This window comes from Trifolium pratense, linkage group LG7 (assembly GCF_020283565.1).
Source record: "Trifolium pratense cultivar HEN17-A07 linkage group LG7, ARS_RC_1.1, whole genome shotgun sequence".
NCBI lineage: Eukaryota > Viridiplantae > Streptophyta > Magnoliopsida > Fabales > Fabaceae > Trifolium > Trifolium pratense.
In genome coordinates this window covers 36,433,677-36,454,279 of record NC_060065.1, presented here as the reverse complement: position 1 = coordinate 36,454,279, position 20,603 = coordinate 36,433,677, and the positions used below count along the sequence as shown (strand labels likewise).

The 20,603-nt window shown below is 31.7% G+C and overlaps 3 protein-coding genes across 3 annotated transcripts; 1 reads left to right on the top strand and 2 right to left on the bottom strand.

The window, feature by feature from the left end:
- Positions 1-2,271: 2,271 nt before the first annotated feature.
- LOC123899991 lies at positions 2,272-3,199 on the bottom strand. The gene has a single exon (XM_045951269.1). It carries the CDS (start codon positions 3,024-3,026, stop codon positions 2,349-2,351), a length of 678 nt encoding a protein of 225 aa, XP_045807225.1. The 5' UTR covers positions 3,027-3,199; the 3' UTR covers positions 2,272-2,348.
- A 6,969-nt stretch (positions 3,200-10,168) lies between these two features.
- On the bottom strand, positions 10,169-12,530 carry LOC123898742. Its single transcript, XM_045949754.1, has one exon. It carries the CDS (start codon positions 11,755-11,757, stop codon positions 11,080-11,082), a length of 678 nt encoding a protein of 225 aa, XP_045805710.1. The 5' UTR covers positions 11,758-12,530; the 3' UTR covers positions 10,169-11,079.
- Positions 12,531-18,206: 5,676 nt separating this feature from the next.
- LOC123897975 (probable WRKY transcription factor 65) lies at positions 18,207-19,995 on the top strand. The gene is made up of 3 exons (XM_045948812.1): positions 18,207-18,633; positions 18,762-18,890; positions 19,293-19,995. Exons 1-3 carry the CDS (start codon positions 18,599-18,601, stop codon positions 19,783-19,785), a joined length of 657 nt encoding a protein of 218 aa, XP_045804768.1. The 5' UTR covers positions 18,207-18,598; the 3' UTR covers positions 19,786-19,995.
- Positions 19,996-20,603: the final 608 nt, after the last annotated feature.

The following is a 20,603-nucleotide window of genomic DNA, read 5'->3' as shown; positions in this document are numbered from 1 at the left end:
CTATGTATCAATCTAATGTCAGTCTAATATGCTTTAAATTGTGAATGGTGAAAGAAAAAAAATATGAAGTTAGACGAGACCTCGTCCCTCTGGTATAATATCTGTTAACGGATGTATCTGCCAAATTTATAATAGGTGTTTATATATACTAATGTGTTCATAGAAACCACGGGAAATCATGGAACTGATATTTTGAGTGATATATCTTTAATCCCGCATCTATTTAAATAAGGAAAATGGAGGAAAAGTGAAGGAAATGCTTCATGTAGAGTCATTGCTGCTTCTTTGTTTTTTAATTGTTTTTAAATTGATTCTATTTCTATGTCCTGATTCTCAATTTTGATTTAATTTCTTTCTATTGCCATTAAATAGAACATAGGGAAGGCTTAGCATGTGAGCCTGATTGGTAACACATTCAACTCCATGTATTGATTAATTATCGTTTATGGATGCAAATTCATATAACGAAATTATTATGAAAAAATGTAATTGAATTTAGGCCATGCTGGTCGGATTTGAGTATTACTTATATATATTGCAAAAGAACAGGCAACACATTCTTAGCTTTGAACTATATTGTCATTACTCATTAGTTCAATTCAAATGATAGGGAAATTGAAAATGTCCTTTCTATATTAATTTAGGCCTCAAATGCTGGTGTTTAACTTTTCTATAACTTGGTTACAATAAGTAGCCTATATCATTATGTTAGTGGTAGATTGTTATTAGAGTAGTATGTAACCTCTTCATAAGATTATTATTTTTATATACTTTTTCATTTGAAATGTTTTGATTGACTGTACTATTTTGATTCTCCTTTACACACTCATTATTATGTTTTGGTTGAGTTATTGGTTAATCCACTTGCATTATGGTTTGACAACTGTAGCATGTTTTGGTGCTTGCGGATAATGTTATGTCACATATAGTGATAATCAGAGGAAAGTATGATGAACCACTGAATTGGTGATTTAAAAAACTAAAGTGGGGTAACATTTTATGGTAAAGACAGAGGAAGGATTTGGATCCTCCGATGCATTTTTTTAGCTCTCTCATATTGGAAGGTTTTACTCCAAAGAAGAAAAATTCATACAAGGTGGAAGAACTATTCACCATTCTCCTTCTCTTTACTCCTTCATTTTTCCTCAAAATCTTTCCCTCTGTTTTCCTCAAATCTTCTAAACATAGCTTAAATGAAATGACAAGATGTCTGAGATTGAATGTAGACTTAAGTATTCTAGAATATCTCTTAATATATGTTTTAGTTTTGATCATCCAAGCATGGTGTATAATTGATGAGTCTTCGGTGCCTATGTAAAACACAAATGTAACGATGAACCTATCGCAAGGGAGAGGGAGGCATAAATGCCTCTTTCAATTGAGAGAGTCTTATGCATTCCTCTTCATTATGATCAATAACCACTTTATCCATTTATTATCCTTGATCATATTTTATTTAGTTTTGGTTTGCTAGTATTTAATAAAATCATATTCAATTATATAGTATTTACATCAAATTGTTTTTCCATCCCACGCCTACTCAGATGACTCGAGTACATGTACCAGAGTTTTGTTGCATTGTTATAAGACTCAAGTGTAGGTTTCAAAAAAGGAATGAGACTCGAATGTAGCAATGTAACCTTATAAATTATAATGCCCAATCTCATTACAATTGTAGCACACTAAACAGTTTTTCTGCTTATGGTATTCAACTTCAATCTCCTTCTCGCAAAAGTGTTTATAGGAATTAGGCAAGGAACACAACATTATTATTGCTTTATCCTCATCATCCTCATCATCCTCATCATTAATCTTCGGTAAATCTTTGATAACTTGATTGAAAGTATTGACATGTTGCATATCAAAACCCTTCTACATCTTCAGCTTGTAGAACCTTTGCTACAAATACAATTTGTTTGTTAGGGACTTCGACATATGCCGAGTCTTCAATTTCTCTCATATACATTTCCCGGAGATGTCAATTCCATGACATGATACGTCACCTCGTCGGCCAAACAAAGTCCTAATGTTTCCTGCAGCCCTCTCCATCAATTCTTCCCAATCCAATTTATTCATGTTTTGCAGTTTGCTATTTCTCATGCAAAAGAAGTTATCTGACACTACACCTACACAGATTGACTAAAAGATCCAAAAATCTGAGTTACATTCCCATCCTTTTAGTCCAAAATTACATACAATTTACAAGTTTGTGGAATGTGAATTTCCAGCAGATTTTAAAAATAAAAATTCAACAACTAAACAAACTAGGACTTGAAAAGAGGGAGCCAAAAATCAAATAAAATCTCAAAGATACAACCAAAACAGAAAAGCTGGAATCATGAAATTCCTCATTTTACAGCAGAAGCAACAGTGTGAGCCCAACACTTGAGACTATATTTCATATCAGCTTCATTGGTAGGAGCATGAATTTTCCAATTCATCGAAGGCTTCTCTTTCTTTCTCCTTTCCTGAATCTCCCATGCTTCAGAAAGGTAAGGTCTTTGAATTGCAGAACAATCCTCTTCTTTTTCTTCCTCCTCACCATTCTTTCCTAACCTTTGCAAACCAGGTATGATTGTAACCAAGTTTGTATCTTTATCTTCCTCTGAGAAAACAAAACCAAGATCCATGAACCCTTTTACTTCCTCAAACTCAAGGTCTGATAAACTCTTGCTTTCTCTTTTTCTCCTTCCATTTCTTATGATGTTCTTCTTAGGCAAAACATGAAATTGCAATTGTGCTTGCTTTTCAGCTTCTGTGTAATCTGTGACATCTATACCTGAGAGGATTGTTTGAAGATTTGGTTGAAAAAAGACAGAGTTTGGAGACAGAGAATCATGTTTGAAACTTGCCATGTTCAACTGGTCACTCATGGACCTTGTGTGATTGGTTTGGATTCGTGAAAGCTTCGACGATTCTTCATTAATTTGATGATGTTGGTTTTCATGAGAACTTGTTGATGTTGAAGAATTTTGATGGCCAAACCAACAAGTATCAAAGAGCTTCAAGATTTCTTCTGCTTCCATGATTGGTTTTTTGCTTTGAGAAAATCAGCTGAACTTTTTGAATTGTATAAACACACATTAATTGACTAGGCATGGTAGATATTAGATAAAGATATGAAGATATTAATACCAATCTCCTGGTCTGATATTTGAATCATTAATTAATATACTTCATGACTATACTGTCCTTTATGAAATCTGAAATTACATGAAGAATTCAACCAATCATTCACAAGTTTTGGATTTTAGGTCATTTCTTTTTTAGTATTCAATTTTGTTGCGTAGTGTTTGTATTTTTCAACTAATTAAGAAACATTTCCGCGGTGGCTTTAAGAAGATGCAAAAGCAAAGGTTATGTGTGGTAAAACAAAGAATTAAGATGTTACTAAGATGAGGTTGGAGACTAGTTAATTAATGCCAAAAATACTATTGCCAATCTTTTTCTGTTGTCTTAAATATGAGCTTTTTGTAATGGCTGACATCAACTTTCTGTAACGGCCGACATCAGAATGATTGGATCTAACTTCAAGGTCAGAGTGTGTACAAGTACAACTCCCCTTTCACCACCACCGTAGTGAAGAAGAATATCACCGACTATGACAATTATGAATAGGTAAGATCAAGTTGAAATCTAAAATAGACTTCTTGTGGTGTTATATAGTTTTACTGAAGCTATGCTATTGTCGGCTAATTTTATAAAATTAAGTTTATTAACCATTACTTATTATATTTCATTCTCAGAGAAAGAGAGTTTTATAATCATAATCATGTGGGTATATAAACCATCTTTGAGATATCATAAAGGTGAGCCCCAAACTCCTCACCATGGCATTTGACATGCAAGAAGGGTCTACTTGTAACTAAAGCATCATCGACCACAATCCCAACCAACCATTTCAGCCTGGAAAATACATATGCTAAAACAAAATGACAGTCAAATCTAATCAAATGATTTCATATCATTGTTTTCCGGTTCTAACAACAATTGGTAAGTTATTATTATGAATATGACTAAAAGGCACATACAGTTCATTTTCCGGAATAATATGAATCAGATTTGGCAAGAGCATTAGAATAGGATTGTTGAAGAGTGTCTATGAGCTGTTCTCTTGTTCAAAGAGTCACGTCATTCATTACCAATTTACAAGTCCACATACTGACATACACATCAATAGGGTTCTCTATATATATATAGTCTCACAACATGTAAAATTAAAAGCGTCATTCTAACTAGTGCCCTCGGGGCACTAGTTAATGATACAAAAAAAGCAATTTTTGCATTGGAAATAACACTGTTTATACTTTACAAACATTGACTACACAAGTTTCAATGTAATTTTACTATAATTAGTATCCTTAACTAGTGCCCCTAGGGCACTAGTTAGCATTTTCCAAATTAAAATTAACACAAACAATAACTTGTTCTTGAAGAGGAGGAATACTGAGAACAACAACAAAAGTCTATCCCACTAAGTAAGTGAGGCCAGCTTTCAATGTCGGATTTAAAAATAAAAGCTGCTGCGAGCGACGCCGGCAGAGACAAAGGATTCAATTACATCAAATTTCTGATTTATTTAGGTTTATTTTGTTTTTTCTTATACAAATTAGACCCTTATCCGTGTAATGCGTTATTTTATATTATAACCTGGAAAAATAGAAATAATAAATATTATTAAAATAATAATAATAATAATTAATAATTAATAATAATAATCAAACTAATAATTGTGTCAAAATAATTATTAGAATTAACAAAAAGTGTGTATATGAAAGAGAGAGTTTCGAGGTTTTAAGAGTATATAATTAAGAGAGAGTTTCAAGTTTTTAACAGATAGTGTGTGAATGATTTACCATATTCGACACCCCAAATGAAAAACGAACAGACCAATAGCTAGTTTATCACCTAATATCGAAGAAGAAGTCACATCCTCAGATGCTTCAACGAAATTTTTTTTTTCATTATCGTTCACATTCAGTACGACATCATGACAATAGAATTCTCAATACATAATAAAGAAACAATAGATTATAGAATTTAAACAAAATATGATGATTTAGTGACAATTGTTTAAACAATTGTTTACCAAAATATGATGATTTAATGACTATTTTATTTCCTTTTGATTAGATATATTCAATCATTATAGTGACTATCTGCTATTTGGTACCATTTCTGCTATTTTTGCCTAATGGATTGCTTTATTCATGGTCGATCCAAATTTTATTGTTTTGAAAATGCGGACCAAGGCTTTTTCAAAAAAAGAAAATGCGGACCAAGGTACTACTCAGCACAGTAGAATGGGGCAAGTTTTATGAGAAAATGCGTGGAAGCATTGTTTGTATCCATGAGAAGATTGGTGAGGAGATTACCCACCCCATAGGTGGTGTAGTATTTTTATTAGTTGGTTCGAGAAAATTGGTGTTGACTGCTGCCCATGTTGTGAAGGGCGAAAAAAAATTGTCTATTGTCACTTATAATAAAGTATTACATGATGTTAAACTACTGCATATTGACTTCGAAAGAGATGTTGCATTGCTTGATGTTTTGGGCAAATCTGATGAGTTTGAGTGTACGCAGCTATGTGAAACAAATGAGCTGACTATAAGTTCAGAAATTCATTTTATTGGTCATCCAAGACGACAGATTTTCTCATACAATATCGGTAACGTCTGTTGTGCAGAAAAAAATTGTCGTAACATCTATGAAGTTTGGGACATACATCATCCACAACTGAAGAGTTATGATCTGATAGATGACTTTAGAGAGCTTCCTCCTTCGATGAAGTTAGTTCAAGCCAAGAATGTGCATGGTGGTGGCAGGTTTGGTGGCAGTGGGGCACCATTTTTGGATGGTGATGGCAATATAATAGGTTTGTATAGCTTCAGTTTTAAAGAGAAAGATAATGCTATCTATGTTGCTAAAATCAAAGCAAGCATTGAGAGCTTTAACCAAGCTAGAAGAGCCATAAATTCTTACCGGTCGGTTCATCGGTTTTTACAGCAGTTCATCGATTTTTTCCAGTTCTACGATGGTTCGAACGTTTTTTCCCGGTTCCTTTGCTCCTCGGTTTTCAGGCCTTACCGGACCGGATACATGCCCAATTCCCGGCCCGATTGGCCGGTCCGGTTTTGACAACCTTGAATAATATATAGTAGTGAAAGCAAAATAATTGGCAAAAGTAATAACCAAGAGTTTATATTGAAACTAACCATAAATGAAAATATATATAAAAGGGTAAATAAGTTTTTATTCCCAAAAAAAATATTTTGAATTGTATTTTTTGTCATTATAAAAAATTCCAAAAATAATTTTTAATTTCCAAATATTTTCTATCACAATTTTTAGTCCCTATTTTAAATCTAACTTTTATGTATTTTCAAAAAAATTATGCTACTTGTCAAAAAAAAAAATTATGCTTCTTTATAATACTAGACCCTTACCCGTGCGATGCACGGGTGTGATGCGTTATTTTATATTATAACCTGGAAAAATTGAAACAATAAATATTATTAAAATAATAATAATAATTAATAATAATAATCAAACTAATAATTGTGTCAAAATAATTATTAGAATTAACAAAAAGTGTGTATATGAAAGAGAGAGTTTCGAGGTTTTAAGAGTATATAATTAAGAGAGGGTTTCAAGTTTTTAACAGATAGTGTGTAAATGATTTACCGTATTCGACACCCCAAATGAAAAACGAACAGACCAATAGCTAGTTTATTACCTAATATCGAAGAAGAAGTCACATCCTCAGATGCTTCAACGAATTTTTTTTTTCATTATCGTTCACATTCAGTACGACATCATGACAATAGAATTCTCAATACATAATAAAGAAACAATAGATTATAGAATTTAAACAAAATATGATGATTTAGTGACAATTGTTTAAACAATTGTTTACCAAAATATGATGATTTAATGACTATTTTATTTCCTTTTGATTAGATATATTCAATCATTATAGTGACTATCTGCTATTTGGTACCATTTCTGCTATTTTTGCCTAATGGATTGCTTTATTCATGGTCGATCCAAATTTTATTGTTTTGAAAATGCGGACCAAGGCTTTTTCAAAAAAAGAAAATGCGGACCAAGGTACTACTCAGCATAGTAGAATGGGGCAAGTTTTATGAGAAAATGCGTGGAAGCATTGTTTGTATCCATGAGAAGATTGGTGAGGAGATTACCCACCCCATAGGTGGTGTAGTATTTTTATTAGTTGGTTCGAGGAAATTGGTGTTGACTGCTGCCCATGTTGTGAAGGGCGAAAAAAAATTGTCTATTGTCACTTATAATAAAGTATTACATGATGTTAAACTACTGCATATTGACTTCGAAAGAGATGTTGCATTGCTTGATGTTTTGGGCAAATCTGATGAGTTTGAGTGTACGCAGCTATGTGAAACAAATGAGCTGACTATAAGTTCAGAAATTCATTTTATTGGTCATCCAAGACGACAGATTTTCTCATACAATATCGGTAACGTCTGTTGTGCAGAAAAAAATTGTCGTAACATCTATGAAGTTTGGGACATACATCATCCACAACTGAAGAGTTATGATCTGATAGATGACTTTAGAGAGCTTCCTCCTTCGATGAAGTTAGTTCAAGCCAAGAATGTGCATGGTGGTGGCAGGTTTGGTGGCAGTGGGGCACCATTTTTGGATGGTGATGGCAATATAATAGGTTTGTATAGCTTCAGTTTTAAAGAGGAAGATAATGCTATCCATGTTGCTAAAATCAAAGCAAGCATTGAGAGCTTTAACCAAGCTAGAAGAGCCATAAATTCTTACCGGTCGGTTCATCGGTTTTTACAGCAGTTCATCGATTTTTTCCAGTTCTACGATGGTTCGAACGTTTTTTCCCGGTTCCTTTGCTCCTCGGTTTTTAGGCCTGACCGGACCGGATACATGCCCAATTCCCGGCCCGATTGGCCGGTCCGGTTTTGACAACCTTGAATAATATATAGTAGTGAAAGCAAAATAATTGGCAAAAGTAATAACCAAGAGTTTATATTGAAACTAACCATAAATGAAAATATATATAAAAGGGTAAATAAGTTTTTATTCCCAAAAAAAATATTTTGAATTGTATTTTTTGTCATTATAAAAAATTCCAAAAATAATTTTTAATTTCCAAATATTTTCTATCACAATTTTTAGTCCCTATTTTAAATCTAACTTTTATGTATTTTCAAAAAAATTATGCTTCTTTATAATACTAGACCCTTACCCGTGCGATGCACGGGTGTGATGCGTTATTTTATATTATAACCTGGAAAAATTGAAACAATAAATATTATTAAAATAATAATAATAATTAATAATAATAATCAAACTAATAATTGTGTCAAAATAATTATTAGAATTAACAAAAAGTGTGTATATGAAAGAGAGAGTTTCGAGGTTTTAAGAGTATATAATTAAGAGAGGGTTTCAAGTTTTTAACAGATAGTGTGTAAATGATTTACCGTATTCGACGCCCCAAATGAAAAATGAACAGACCAATAGCTAGTATATCACCTAATATTGATCAAGAAGTCACATCCTCATATCCTTCAACGAAAAACTTTTTTTTTCATTATCGTTCACATTCAGTATGACATCATGATAATAGAATTCTCAATACATAATAAAGAAACAATATATTATAGAATTTAAACAAAATATGATGATTTAGTGACAATTGTTTAAACAATTGTTTATCAAAATATGATGATTTAATGACTATTTTATTTCTTTTTGATTAGATATATTCAATCATTATAGTGACTATTTGCTTCCATTAGGCCATATGTTTTTTTTCTTAAATAAACATATAATCGGGCAGTTTTTTTTTAATATAATTGGACTTTTTTTTTTTGATATATTAATGCATCATTATACATATAAATGTAGGTATATGAAAAGTTGATCAATATGACAATAATGTAAGGAGAAATGATGTGACATTGTCAGTGGATGACATGGCTAAATGAAGAAATTTCATTGGTTTAAGTGGATTAGGATTTAGAGAACTAATAGGATAAATATCTAAGATTTATAAATATAAAATTTCTGATTTATTTAGGTTTATTTTGTTTTTTCTTATACAAATCAATGGTTGGACACGTGGCTTAATTTGATGAATTTGATTGATCCGATAAATGAAGAAGTTAACTGAAAGGCAGTTTTCTTTCCCGCGTGAAATAGTCGTGTTCAAAGATTCAATTAACTTACCGTAGTTCGAACCGCACTCAACCATATTTTAAACTGAACCATTTAATTCAGTTTTGAATTGAACTACTTTGAAAACCAATTCCAGAGTTTTTTCTGAAAAAAAAAAGTTTCCTATCTTTTTTCGAGAAAAACGTTCCGATATTTTATTTGAAAAAAAGTTTCGAATATTTTCTGCAAAAAAAAGTTTTCCATCTTTTGCCAGGAAAAAAGTTCCCATAGTACATCCTCAATTTCTCTAATTACTTCAATTTTTGTTAGTCCAATTAGATTTTAATCATGGCTTGAAATCTGTGTATCAAGCTAATGTCAGTCTAAAAGCTTTAGATTGTGAATGGTGAATGAAAAATATATGAAGTTAGACTAGGCCTCGGCCCTCTGGCTGTTAACTGATGTATCTGCCAATTTTATAAATTTTATAATTATAACAGGCGTTTATAATATCTGTACTTTCTATATTAATTTAGGCCTCAAATGCTGGTGTTTAACTTTTTGTTAACTTGGTTACAATAAGTATCTGCCTATATCATTATGTTAGTAGTAGAATGTTATGAGTTTTTGTGTGGTGCAGCTCGTAATAGGAAGATAAGGAAGGGGTATTGGTTAATTTGGCATACGACTATTTGGGTAATTTGGAAGATGCGGAACAGTATAATTTTTGAAGATGAGGATAAGAACTTATAAGCAGTGTTAGACGCGATAAAGGTGACTTCGTGGAAGTGGGGCTTAAGCAGACTAAATTTGCCTCCGTGTCTATTCTACGAGTGGTCATGGGATCCGGGAGACTGTTTGACTCGTTAATTTGGTGTTCACAGGTTGTTTTTGCTAATCTGTCAGAGCTGCTACTGTTAGTTTGTCTGGCTTTTTCGGTGTTTAATCACACGAGAAAATCAAGTATTCACGCGGACAATGGCGTCTAGTATACGATTAGTAATACTAATTCAAATATTGTGTAATTGCTTGATGAAACATTACCAACACCTTGTTTGGATAGTCCCTCTTATAATTCCTGATCTCATTACAGTTGTAGCACTAAACAGTTTTTCTGCTTCTGGTATTCAACTTCGATCTCTTTCTCGCAAAAACCCGTTTGCACTCCATCCTCCTATGCTCTTGACTCCCCATTACATGCATGCCTTCACCTCGAGATCCTTCCACTGCATTATGGTTTCTTTGACATTAACACATAATTGAAGACATGATGTCTTCCAATTTGACAGTGTCTTTCCCATATGTAAGAGGGGTCCCCAAGTGTTCATAGGAATTAGGCAAGGAACACAACATTGTTATTGCTTTATCCTCGTCATTAATCTTCAGTAAATCTTTGATAACTAGATTGAAAGTATTGACATGTTGCATATATATCGTCGAAACCCTTCTACATCATCTTCAGCTCGTAGAACCTTAGCCACATATACAATTTGTTCGTTAGGGACTTCGACATATACCTGACTCTTCAATTTCACTCATATACATCTCCGAGAGATGCAAGTCCACGACGTGATACATCACCTCATCGACCAAACGTAGTCATATGGTTTCCTGCAGCCCTCTCCCTCAACTATTCCCAATCCAACTTATTCATGTTTTCCAGTTTCTATTTCTCATGCAGCAGAAACTGTCAAAAACCTACAGATTGAACTAATAGATACAAAAAGTTGAGTGAGATTCCCATCCTTTTAGTCCAAAATTACAATATTTGCAAGTTTGTGGAATGTGAATTACCAACAAACATCAAAATAAAAATAGAACAACTAAAAAATAGTAGGAAATGAAAAGAGGGAGCCAAATATCAAATAAAATCTCAAAGATACAATCAAAGCAGAAAAGCTTGAATCATGAACTTCATCATTTTACAGCAGAAGCAACAGTGTGAGCCCAACACTTGAGACTATATTTCATATCAACTTCATTGATAGGAGCAGAAATTTTCCATTTCATCAAAGGCTTCTCTTCCTTTCTCCTATCTTGAATCTCCCATGCTTCAGAAAGGTAAGGTCTTTGAATTGCAGAACAATCCTCTTCTTTTTCTTCCTCCTCACCATTCTTTCCTAACCTTTGCAAACCAGGTATGATTGTAACCAAGTTTGTATCTTTATCTTCCTCTGAGAAAACAAAACCAAGATCCATGAACCCTTTTACTTCCTCAAACTCAAGGTCTGATAAACTCTTGCTTTCTCTTCTTCTCCTTCCATTTCTTATGATGTTCTTCTTAGGCAAAACATGAAGTTGCAACTGTGCTTGCTTTTCAGCTTCTGTGTAATCTGTGACATCTATACCTGAGAGGATTGTTTGAAGATTTGGTTGAAAAAAGACAGAGTTTGGAGACAGAGAATCATGTTTGAAACTTGCCATGTTCAACTGGTCACTCATGGACCTTGTGTGATTGGATTGGATTCGCGAAAGCTTTGACGATTCTTCGTTAATTTGATGATGTTGGTTTTCATGAGAACTTGTTGATGTTGAAGAATTTTGATGGCCAAACCAACAAGTATCAAAGAGCTTCAAGATTTCATCTGCTTCCATGAATGGTTTTTTGCTTTGAGAAAACCAGCTGAACTTTTTGAATTGTATAAACACACATTAATTGACGAGGCATGGTAGATAAAATATATGAAGATATTTAATACCAATGTTTTAAAATTCAAACCATAACCAACCAGATTGGGTCTAGGTCTAGCCTAATGTGCTAGACTCCTACAATATGCTGAATTAATGTTTGAATCTCGGTATGATGAAATATCTACGTTTAGTGTGTGACAAGACTCGAGTAGATTAATAATAGAGCGAACTTATGAAAAAAAAAAATTGAACCAAACTTAGACAGTTTGATCGGTGAAATGAAAATCGAACTAGTTGCAGTTCGATTCCGATTGAACCAAGGTTGGTTCAACTAAATATTTTTATTAAACTTTTTTGTCATGATTTAATTGATTGAACTAATTAAACCATGAGCCAGAAGTTGCTCGACCAGTTCAATCTCCGGTCCAATTTTTGAATCATTACATAATATACTTCATGACTATATTGTCCTTTATGAAAGTTAAAATCACATGAAGATCTCAACCAATCATTCACAAGTTTTGGATTTTAGGTCATTTCTTTTTTAGTATTCAATTTTGTTGTGCAGTGTTTGAATTTTTCAACTAATTAAGAAACATTACTTTTCCACGGTGGCTTTATGAAGATGCAAAATCAAAGGTTATGTGTGGTAAAACAAAGAATTAGGATGTTACTAATTTAATTAAGATGAGGTTGGAGACTAGTTAATGTCAACAATACTATTGCCAATCTTTTTTTGTTCACTTAGATGTTGACATTGCTTCGTTGCATCTCTTTCTTTGTTGGTTTGGTCATTAAACCAAAGCTTTCATATGGAAACTAATTTCCTAATAGTAACAAAAAATAATTATTGATAGTTGCTTCCAAACTACACAAAATTGAAAGTCTATTTCTGTTATGAGTAACATTGAAACTCTATATATGTTATACTGTGGTCGGCAATAGCTGCAATTTACATAGAAATTATATTTATTGGGAGTGAGGTTTTTCTTTTTGTTGCAAAAGATGAGAGTGTGAGTAGGTCCAAATACTTTTTATTCACCCAAAAATATTTAAAAATTTTGGTAATGGAAGAAATGAAAATGATTGAAAATTGAGCGGATCTCAACTCCTTTCAATTAAAATTCGAACATTATTTCTTCTAGATGATTAGTTTTTTTTTTCTTGTGTTTTACTCTAAACGATTAGTTTTAAGTGAAGCTAATTAAACGCATCAACCTAACTGTTTAATTATACATGCATGTATATATTTTGTTTATATTTACACCTATATCTTTCATATATATTGTTGATTATTTTATTATAAAAAGGTCATCCATAACAGTTAATATTGCATGGGAACCTATCCTATATATTAACTCATGATAATAAAGACTTCTTGTTATAACCACATGGAAATGACAAATCCATGTCGAGTAAAAATATCATGCAAACTATTTCCTTTATTTATTCCTAAAATGTTATTAATCATATCAAAGAGCAAAAGTAATGTGTCACTGCGTGGTTATTTTTTAAATTTCTTTTTAAGCTCACACAATTGATAAACTCACAAAATGTGATCACATGCACAAACGATGAGGTTGAAAAGTTGAAAACATGTAAAAATTAGGACATGCTTCATATTAGTAGAAAGGTATGTGCAATTCGTGCTATATAAATATTTATTTCTTCACATTTAGCTCTTTGTGTTGGATTTCCTTAATTTGTTAGCATTTCTTTTACAAAAACTTTCAAAACTTTCTGCATGTATTTTTTCTATCTCAATTCTTTTTTCCCTTTTTATTATCATATTTATTTGTTTCTCTAATTATGCAAAGTTTTTATACTTCGTTTTTGTTTCTCGAATTATTATTTTTACTTTTATGTGATCATGTGTTGAATCAATGTTTGATGGTTTTAATTGGTGTTTGATCCGTTCAAAAAACATTTTCTTATATATAGGATTGGAGGGAGTAAAAATTATCGAGAAAAAAGAAAGAAAAAAAATTAATTATGCAATAATTATTAGTACTAGGTCTTTTACTTAGAAGTGTCAAATAGGTCAGTCTGGTATAGCCTAGTGGGCCTATCTAAAAAGGAATATGCATAAGATGTTTTGAAGAGATTTCATACAAGTAATTGCAATCATGCAATAACTCCAATTGAAATTGAGCAAAATTGAATAAAAACACAAATGAAGAACCGATTGTTACAACATTGTGTGAACAAAACATTGGTTGACTTGTGTAATATCAAAACATTGGTTCCACTATCATAGTAATTCAACTCAACAAACATAAGAATTCAACATAAATTCAAATTATGTACCTCAATTGGAGGCGTAGGTGGTGAATTAATGCGTATTTTCCTTGTATAGCGAATAGGAATCTCACCAACCATAACTGGTAACTTCTATAAGTTGAAATTAGGAAAAATTATAAGTTGAAATCAGGAAACCTATGAATGTTAATTAATAAAAAGAAACTCACAATAAAATCATTTGAATCTCCCTCTGGTATCACAACTTATGTTTACAGCGAAATTATGAGAAGGAAAAGCGAAATTGTTGTCCATGAATAAAAAAAACAAACTCAACCACATACATGAAAACAAGTTACTAGCTAAATAAATTTCTTCAAGTGATGACAAGCTGGAAATCGTTTGAGGTATGGTTCCATAGAGGTTGTTATTGCTAATATCCAAAATCCTCATTAATTCAACTATTGTGCACTAGAGAAAAGAAGAAATGACTTAGAATATATTTTTGACAGAATTTCTGACTCATCAATCTCATGAATTTCTGATTGTGCTTGATGATGTTCTTCTGTCTCACGAGTATCTCCATTTATAGAGAAACTCATCATTTGATGAAGGGAATCAATCCTTGAAAGATATCATGCAATGTTATATGAAACAATGTTATGATTTACTCTTTTTCTCAAAAGGTTTCAAGACTAAACCAAAAGACATTTTGTTTCAATTTAACCATCACTCCTTTTCAAGTATATTTTGGAAATTCTCTCACACCGATGCACAATTTTGATCAATAATATCTTTAATTCTCTATTAGTAAAAATTATAAAAACTTGATATATATTTTGAAAATACTCATCGAAACAAATCAAACAAGATCTTATATGCTAATATTTACACTTATATATATTATTAAAAAAAATATAGTTAAAGCAAGATAAATGAATAGTAAATTTAGTCAAAACAGTTTTTATAAAATGGGACGGATGGAGAATTTGTGTAAAGTTACTTAATGTTCTGATTTTTCAATTGTGTTATTCAATTGAGTGTGCATGGTTTAAACGTAGACAGACTTAAGAGTGATTTCAAATACGTAAAATTAATTTGAACATGTTTGCTTAATTTTTTGTAAAAAAAAAAAAAAAAAGTTTTCTTAATTTTGATTAAAATTAATTTTCTCTCTAAAATTAATTCTAATCTAAAATTAAAATTTGTATTTTTTTTTTTACTTCAAATGTTATTTTTGACATTTAACTTTATTCTAATCTAAAATTTAAATTTGTATTTTTTTACTTCAAATGTTATTTAAAATCAATTTTTGTCTTATTGTAAAAAAAATTAATTTTTGTCTGGGTTACAAATTCAAGCACACTAAATTTATTTTCCTAATATTCAATCATATGTCCGAATACTTCGGCTTTACAATGTCAGAAATGTCAGAAAAGATTAAAATATGTGGATTTTATCTTTAATGTTTTAAACTTTTTTTTTTATCATTATTTGAATTGGTTTAAGCATATTGATTATGCTCTCATGTTGTAATAAATTGTGTGATAAAATAAATTTTCTTCACTTGTGCTAGGATGAGGACGGAAAAGAAAACAAAAAATTTTATGCCAAAAAGAGTTTCTCCATCTCCCAAAAATTAGTGAGTGGGTCTCTATGTGGTAGGAGTTTGAAGAAGCATCAACTTGGTGGGGTTATATTTGGATGCACAAGGATTACAATGAAAGAATGTTTATCTAAACCAGCTCTTTGGTTAGTCTTTTGGAAAAGAGATTAACTATTAATTTTATTTTATAAGTGTTAATTGTTCTATTTTTTTGGTTACAAAATGTTAATTGTTGTCTAGCTATATATATAAATTCAACTATATAATTCATATGGTTCAAATAACGATGATCATGATTCATGTAAAGTTATTCATTATTAATCTTCTCATGTTATACATGTTTAAGGTAAATGTTCGTGTCCGACTTCAGTGTCATCCATTGTTCGAAGATAAATTTGGAAAAGTAATTCCAGAGAACTACTTTGCTAATAAACATTTTAGATTTGAACTAGACCATACAGGATTCTTGTATATTTTAACTATGTTTCATAAGTATATGTTCTCTATATATTGACCTTTTCATTTATGTTATGCAAGATGAAGACATGTCAAAAATCATTATACAAAGTTTGAAAATATAAATATTTGGAGAAGAAAATTATCCAAACATTTCAATCTGAGAATTCAACAAAATCTTTGCAACCTATGACTTATGATGGCTTATACACTTCTCAAGTACAGTTTAAAGGTGAGGTTTATGTTTTTGTGGTGCTAATGGTTTTGTTTGAACAATTTTGTGTGTCCAGTTGATAGTATTGCAAATGAATTTGAAGGGTTTACAAATGTTGAGATACTTAATTTAGATTATGGAAGGTGGATCTCAATGTATTCAAATTTAGACAAGGTAAATTATATTAGCTTATAGTTTTATATGATCTAATTGTTGATTATTCAAAAGGTTGTTTGCTTTAAATTAAATAACAGTTCTCTCCCTTCTCTCTAACTTACCCACCGTTTATCACCATCCGCCACCGCCCTCCTCCGCCTAATCCAAACTTTTTTCACGATGTAGACTTCACACCCGGTGGTGCTTACCCCTTGAGTCGTTTTTCATTTGTATTGCCAAAACAAAATGATTGTAACAACGCAAAGAGGTCACAAGAGACGCCACTGAGGTCAAGCCGAACCAATTAAAAATTCTATACTAGCAAAAGGGCATTCCCCAAAAAGATGTCTCTCACTCTCCACCACATCCGGACACCACACACAATTTGTATTTCGACCAACACCTAGACAACCCCTTTTGTAGAGATTTTTCCTAGTTGGTAATCGACGTCGAAAAAGTTGTCAAGAAAATACTATGACTTTTGATGAGCCAAACTTTTTCACAATTTTCCCAAAGGGATCCAAAGAGATAGGTGGGCGGATAGTACCAAATAAATATCAATAGCAAGAATTTATCGAAAACACTCCACCAATAACATGGTGACATCTTCATTCGTCATTTGCGGTTGATAATTGGATTGACGTTAATAAAGTCACCAAATCATTCATATTTTTCTCCTCATGCACAAACAAATTACGTCTCCACTAAAAATTTCACTCACAAAAAAAAAACATGTCTTTTCTTTTTTTCTTTTTTTGACTCAAAATAAGGATATTCATTCATTCCAATAATTGATACAGTACATCACATGCAAATACAAATTCAACATAGCTAAAAACAAAAAGGATGAAACTGCAAACAATCTCACAGCATCCATGTTAATAGCATACAACGGCAATTGCAATATGCCTACAAATAATATAATATGATAAAAGTCACCAGAATGTCCATGCTTCCGGATCTGCAACGATGATGCCCAAATCATTGATCGAATCTGCAATTGATTGAAATCTACCTTTCAAAATGAACCAAACGAACACCGCAACAAGACGGACAAACAAACGCCGTAACAATGACGACCACCAACAAAGCGCCGCACTCAGACGACGAAATCACAAAACAAGAAAAACAAAACTAAAAAACTTAATTTATGTGAAATCACTTATTTAAATGGAAAGAAAATAAAAAAAAACGAAAAGAATCTTAGTAATATATATCACTAATAAATAAATAAAATCTGATAAAAATTATTTATCTAAAAATTAAATTCGAATTCTTTTAAACTATCGAACGTTTTGATGAAATTTATTAATCAATAGAAATTATTCCTTTTTCTTTTAATCTTTTTTACAATGTTTACAACTAGTGGATCAAGTAAAATCTTTTACTTATGAAATGATCAATTGTAAATAAAGGTAAGGCACGTGAGTAAGAAAGGTGAGATTTATACTCAAAACGAAAAGAATCTCTTCATGATGAGGCACGATATGATTGATATTTATATACTTTGTATCACTCTTCTAGATGGCCGTTTCATTATTATAAAGTACCCAAGAAAAATCAAATACAAGAAACATAAAATAAAGATACAATCAAACGAATGCAAAATTAAACTAATCTCTAATTGGAAGAATGCTCAAGTGATGACAAAAAGAGAGTAGACTTTAATCAGTGGGCTTATCCTTACAGATATTTTCACATAAAATAACAAATTATTAAACCATAAGGTTGCTTTCATATGACATGTACTTTAAATTAAATAATTTGTCATAAGGTTCCATAAGATGCGCTACTCAACCGGACGTTCCCCTAATAAACAAATGATGCAGTGATAATTGATCCATTCAATAATCTTTAATCATAATCATCTTCAAATCACATCCTTATTTATTTTTCTTCTCTTTCTTTTTGAGAAATTGAGCATAACATAACTCTTTCTATGCTCAACTAGCCATAGCCATAGCCATAGCCATATCCACTATTATCAATATCATTTTTTCTTTATACCACCGACACCTTCTAAGTGTGATTAAGGGTCAATATTATTCACTAATACGAAATTGACAGTGGGTTTTACAAGCTTATATGTGATTGTGAGAGTGAATAAAGCATTGCTAAATTCACTATACTTTGACATGGAAAGATCATCACTCTCTTCATCAGCTAAAAGGTAAATTTCATTTCCATCTATATTAATATAGTTTTATATATACTTTGATGCAAAATCATACCAAGCTTTGAACTATAGAAAATAATTTTGCATGTTAATTAATAAAATGTAAACATGTGTATGATTAGGCGTGGTATAAAGAAAAGAGTAGTAGAAATTCCAATGAAGGATGTGGAAGGGACTAATACTCCACCGTCCGATTCATGGGCATGGAGAAAATACGGTCAAAAACCCATCAAAGGTTCCCCTTATCCAAGGTAATGATAATTCCCATCCCCTTACATAATGAAATTAGAAACATAAAAATCAATTTTGCAAAATAAAAAGCTTTTCAATTTTGTATAAAAAAAAAAAAAAAAATTGTAAAATTGTCTTTTCATTTCAAAGTCCCAATAGATACAGTAATATTATAGATCCGAATTTCACTCAATCAAAATTGCATGCAATTTTACTATAAAAAAATCTTACCATAGAACTGCATGCAATTTTGAATACTAAATAACTAAGAGTGTAATTTGACCGTAGAACTGCATGAAATTTTGATAATATGCAGAGATGTGAATTATGAGATATACCATGCATATAATTTAATTTTTAGTTTATGAATCAATGAATTAAGTGATTAAAAATAATTTACTATATGGTGAAATTTGGAACAGAGGATACTATAGATGTAGCAGTTCAAAGAGTTGCCCAGCGAGAAAACAAGTAGAAAGGAACCATGTGGACCCCACGGTGCTTCTTGTAACATACACTTCCGATCACAACCACGCCGTGCCGGCACCTAGAAACTACCGCAACACAAGCAACGCCGCCGCATCAAACAAAGACTCCGAATCAGAACAAGAACCAGAAACAGAACCGGAGGAAAGGTTTACGGATCTTGGTGAGGAGCCGTTGATCTCCCCTACGGATGAGTTAGGCGGATGGTTGGGAGAAGTGGATGCGATCGCGTCACCGGCGGGTCTGGAATGTCCGGTTTTCTCGGAGGCGGAAGTTTCGATGTTGGGAGAAGAGGAGATGTCGTTATTCGCGGATCTCGGTGAGTTGCCGGAGTGTTCGCCGGTGTTTTGGAGAGGGAGGAGGAGTAGCGACGGCGGTGCCGGTGATGTTAGTGTGGGACCACTTGTTGAGGCAAATTGCTCCTTGTGACACGTGTCGTAACGGTTTCGTTGTTACACCGTTACTTTTACAATTAGTTTTTTTTCCGGGTTTGTTGGGTTTAGTTTGGATGGGAAGAAAGAAAAATAGTACAAGTGGATATATGCAGTTGAGAGATTCTGTCCCCACGTGCTTGTAATTATTATCAAACCACATTATCCTAATAAGTGATTAAGTTAATTAATTTGGATGTTGATTCAATAGCTGGCATTGCAAAGTTTTATACCTTCTATAGATATATTTCTAAAATGAATAGTGAAGTTTGTTTCTTAAACCGAGTCTATTTGGTGCGCATGATAGGATAGTGATATGATATGATATAAAATAGGATAAAGATATGATATGATATCAGCAAGATAACAGTTATCCTCAAATATGATAACTATTATATCATGTTTTTAATATATATTTGCTCATAATAATATGATAAGATATATAAAATATTTAAATGACAAAAATACCCTTGTAAATCAATTGTTATTTTTTTAAAATTATTTTGTAATACTTTGAATTTTTTAAATAAAAAATATAAATAAGTAATCAAATAACTTTATATAGTTTTAAATAAAAAACATGAGAAAATAATAAAGTTTAATTTTTTATATGAATCATGATCAAATAAATAACCCAATGATATATACATGTTCGGTGAGCTAAATAAATATATGATATATCTCATACCTAAATAATAAAAATACCATTGAAAAATAATTATATTTAATTTCTTATAAAATTTAAATTAATATCCATATTTTATAATTTTTTAATGGGGGCTGCTAATTTAGACCCAGTTGGGTCTAAATTAGCAA

What these genes read in the sequence shown, in the direction of transcription:
- LOC123899991 (XM_045951269.1), bottom strand. Translation starts at nt 3,026, where the DNA reads ATGGAAGCAGAAGAAATCTTGAAGCTCTTTGATACTTGTTGGTTTGGC.
- LOC123898742 (XM_045949754.1), bottom strand. Translation starts at nt 11,757, where the DNA reads ATGGAAGCAGATGAAATCTTGAAGCTCTTTGATACTTGTTGGTTTGGC.
- LOC123897975 (XM_045948812.1), top strand. Translation starts at nt 18,599, where the DNA reads ATGGAAAGATCATCACTCTCTTCATCAGCTAAAAG. An exon ending in CTCTCTTCATCAGCTAAAAG is followed by an intron (nt 18,634 to 18,761) that starts GTAAATTTCATT and finishes GTGTATGATTAG; the next exon opens with GCGTGGTATAAAGAAAAGAG. An exon ending in AAAGGTTCCCCTTATCCAAG is followed by an intron (nt 18,891 to 19,292) that starts GTAATGATAATT and finishes AATTTGGAACAG; the next exon opens with AGGATACTATAGATGTAGCA.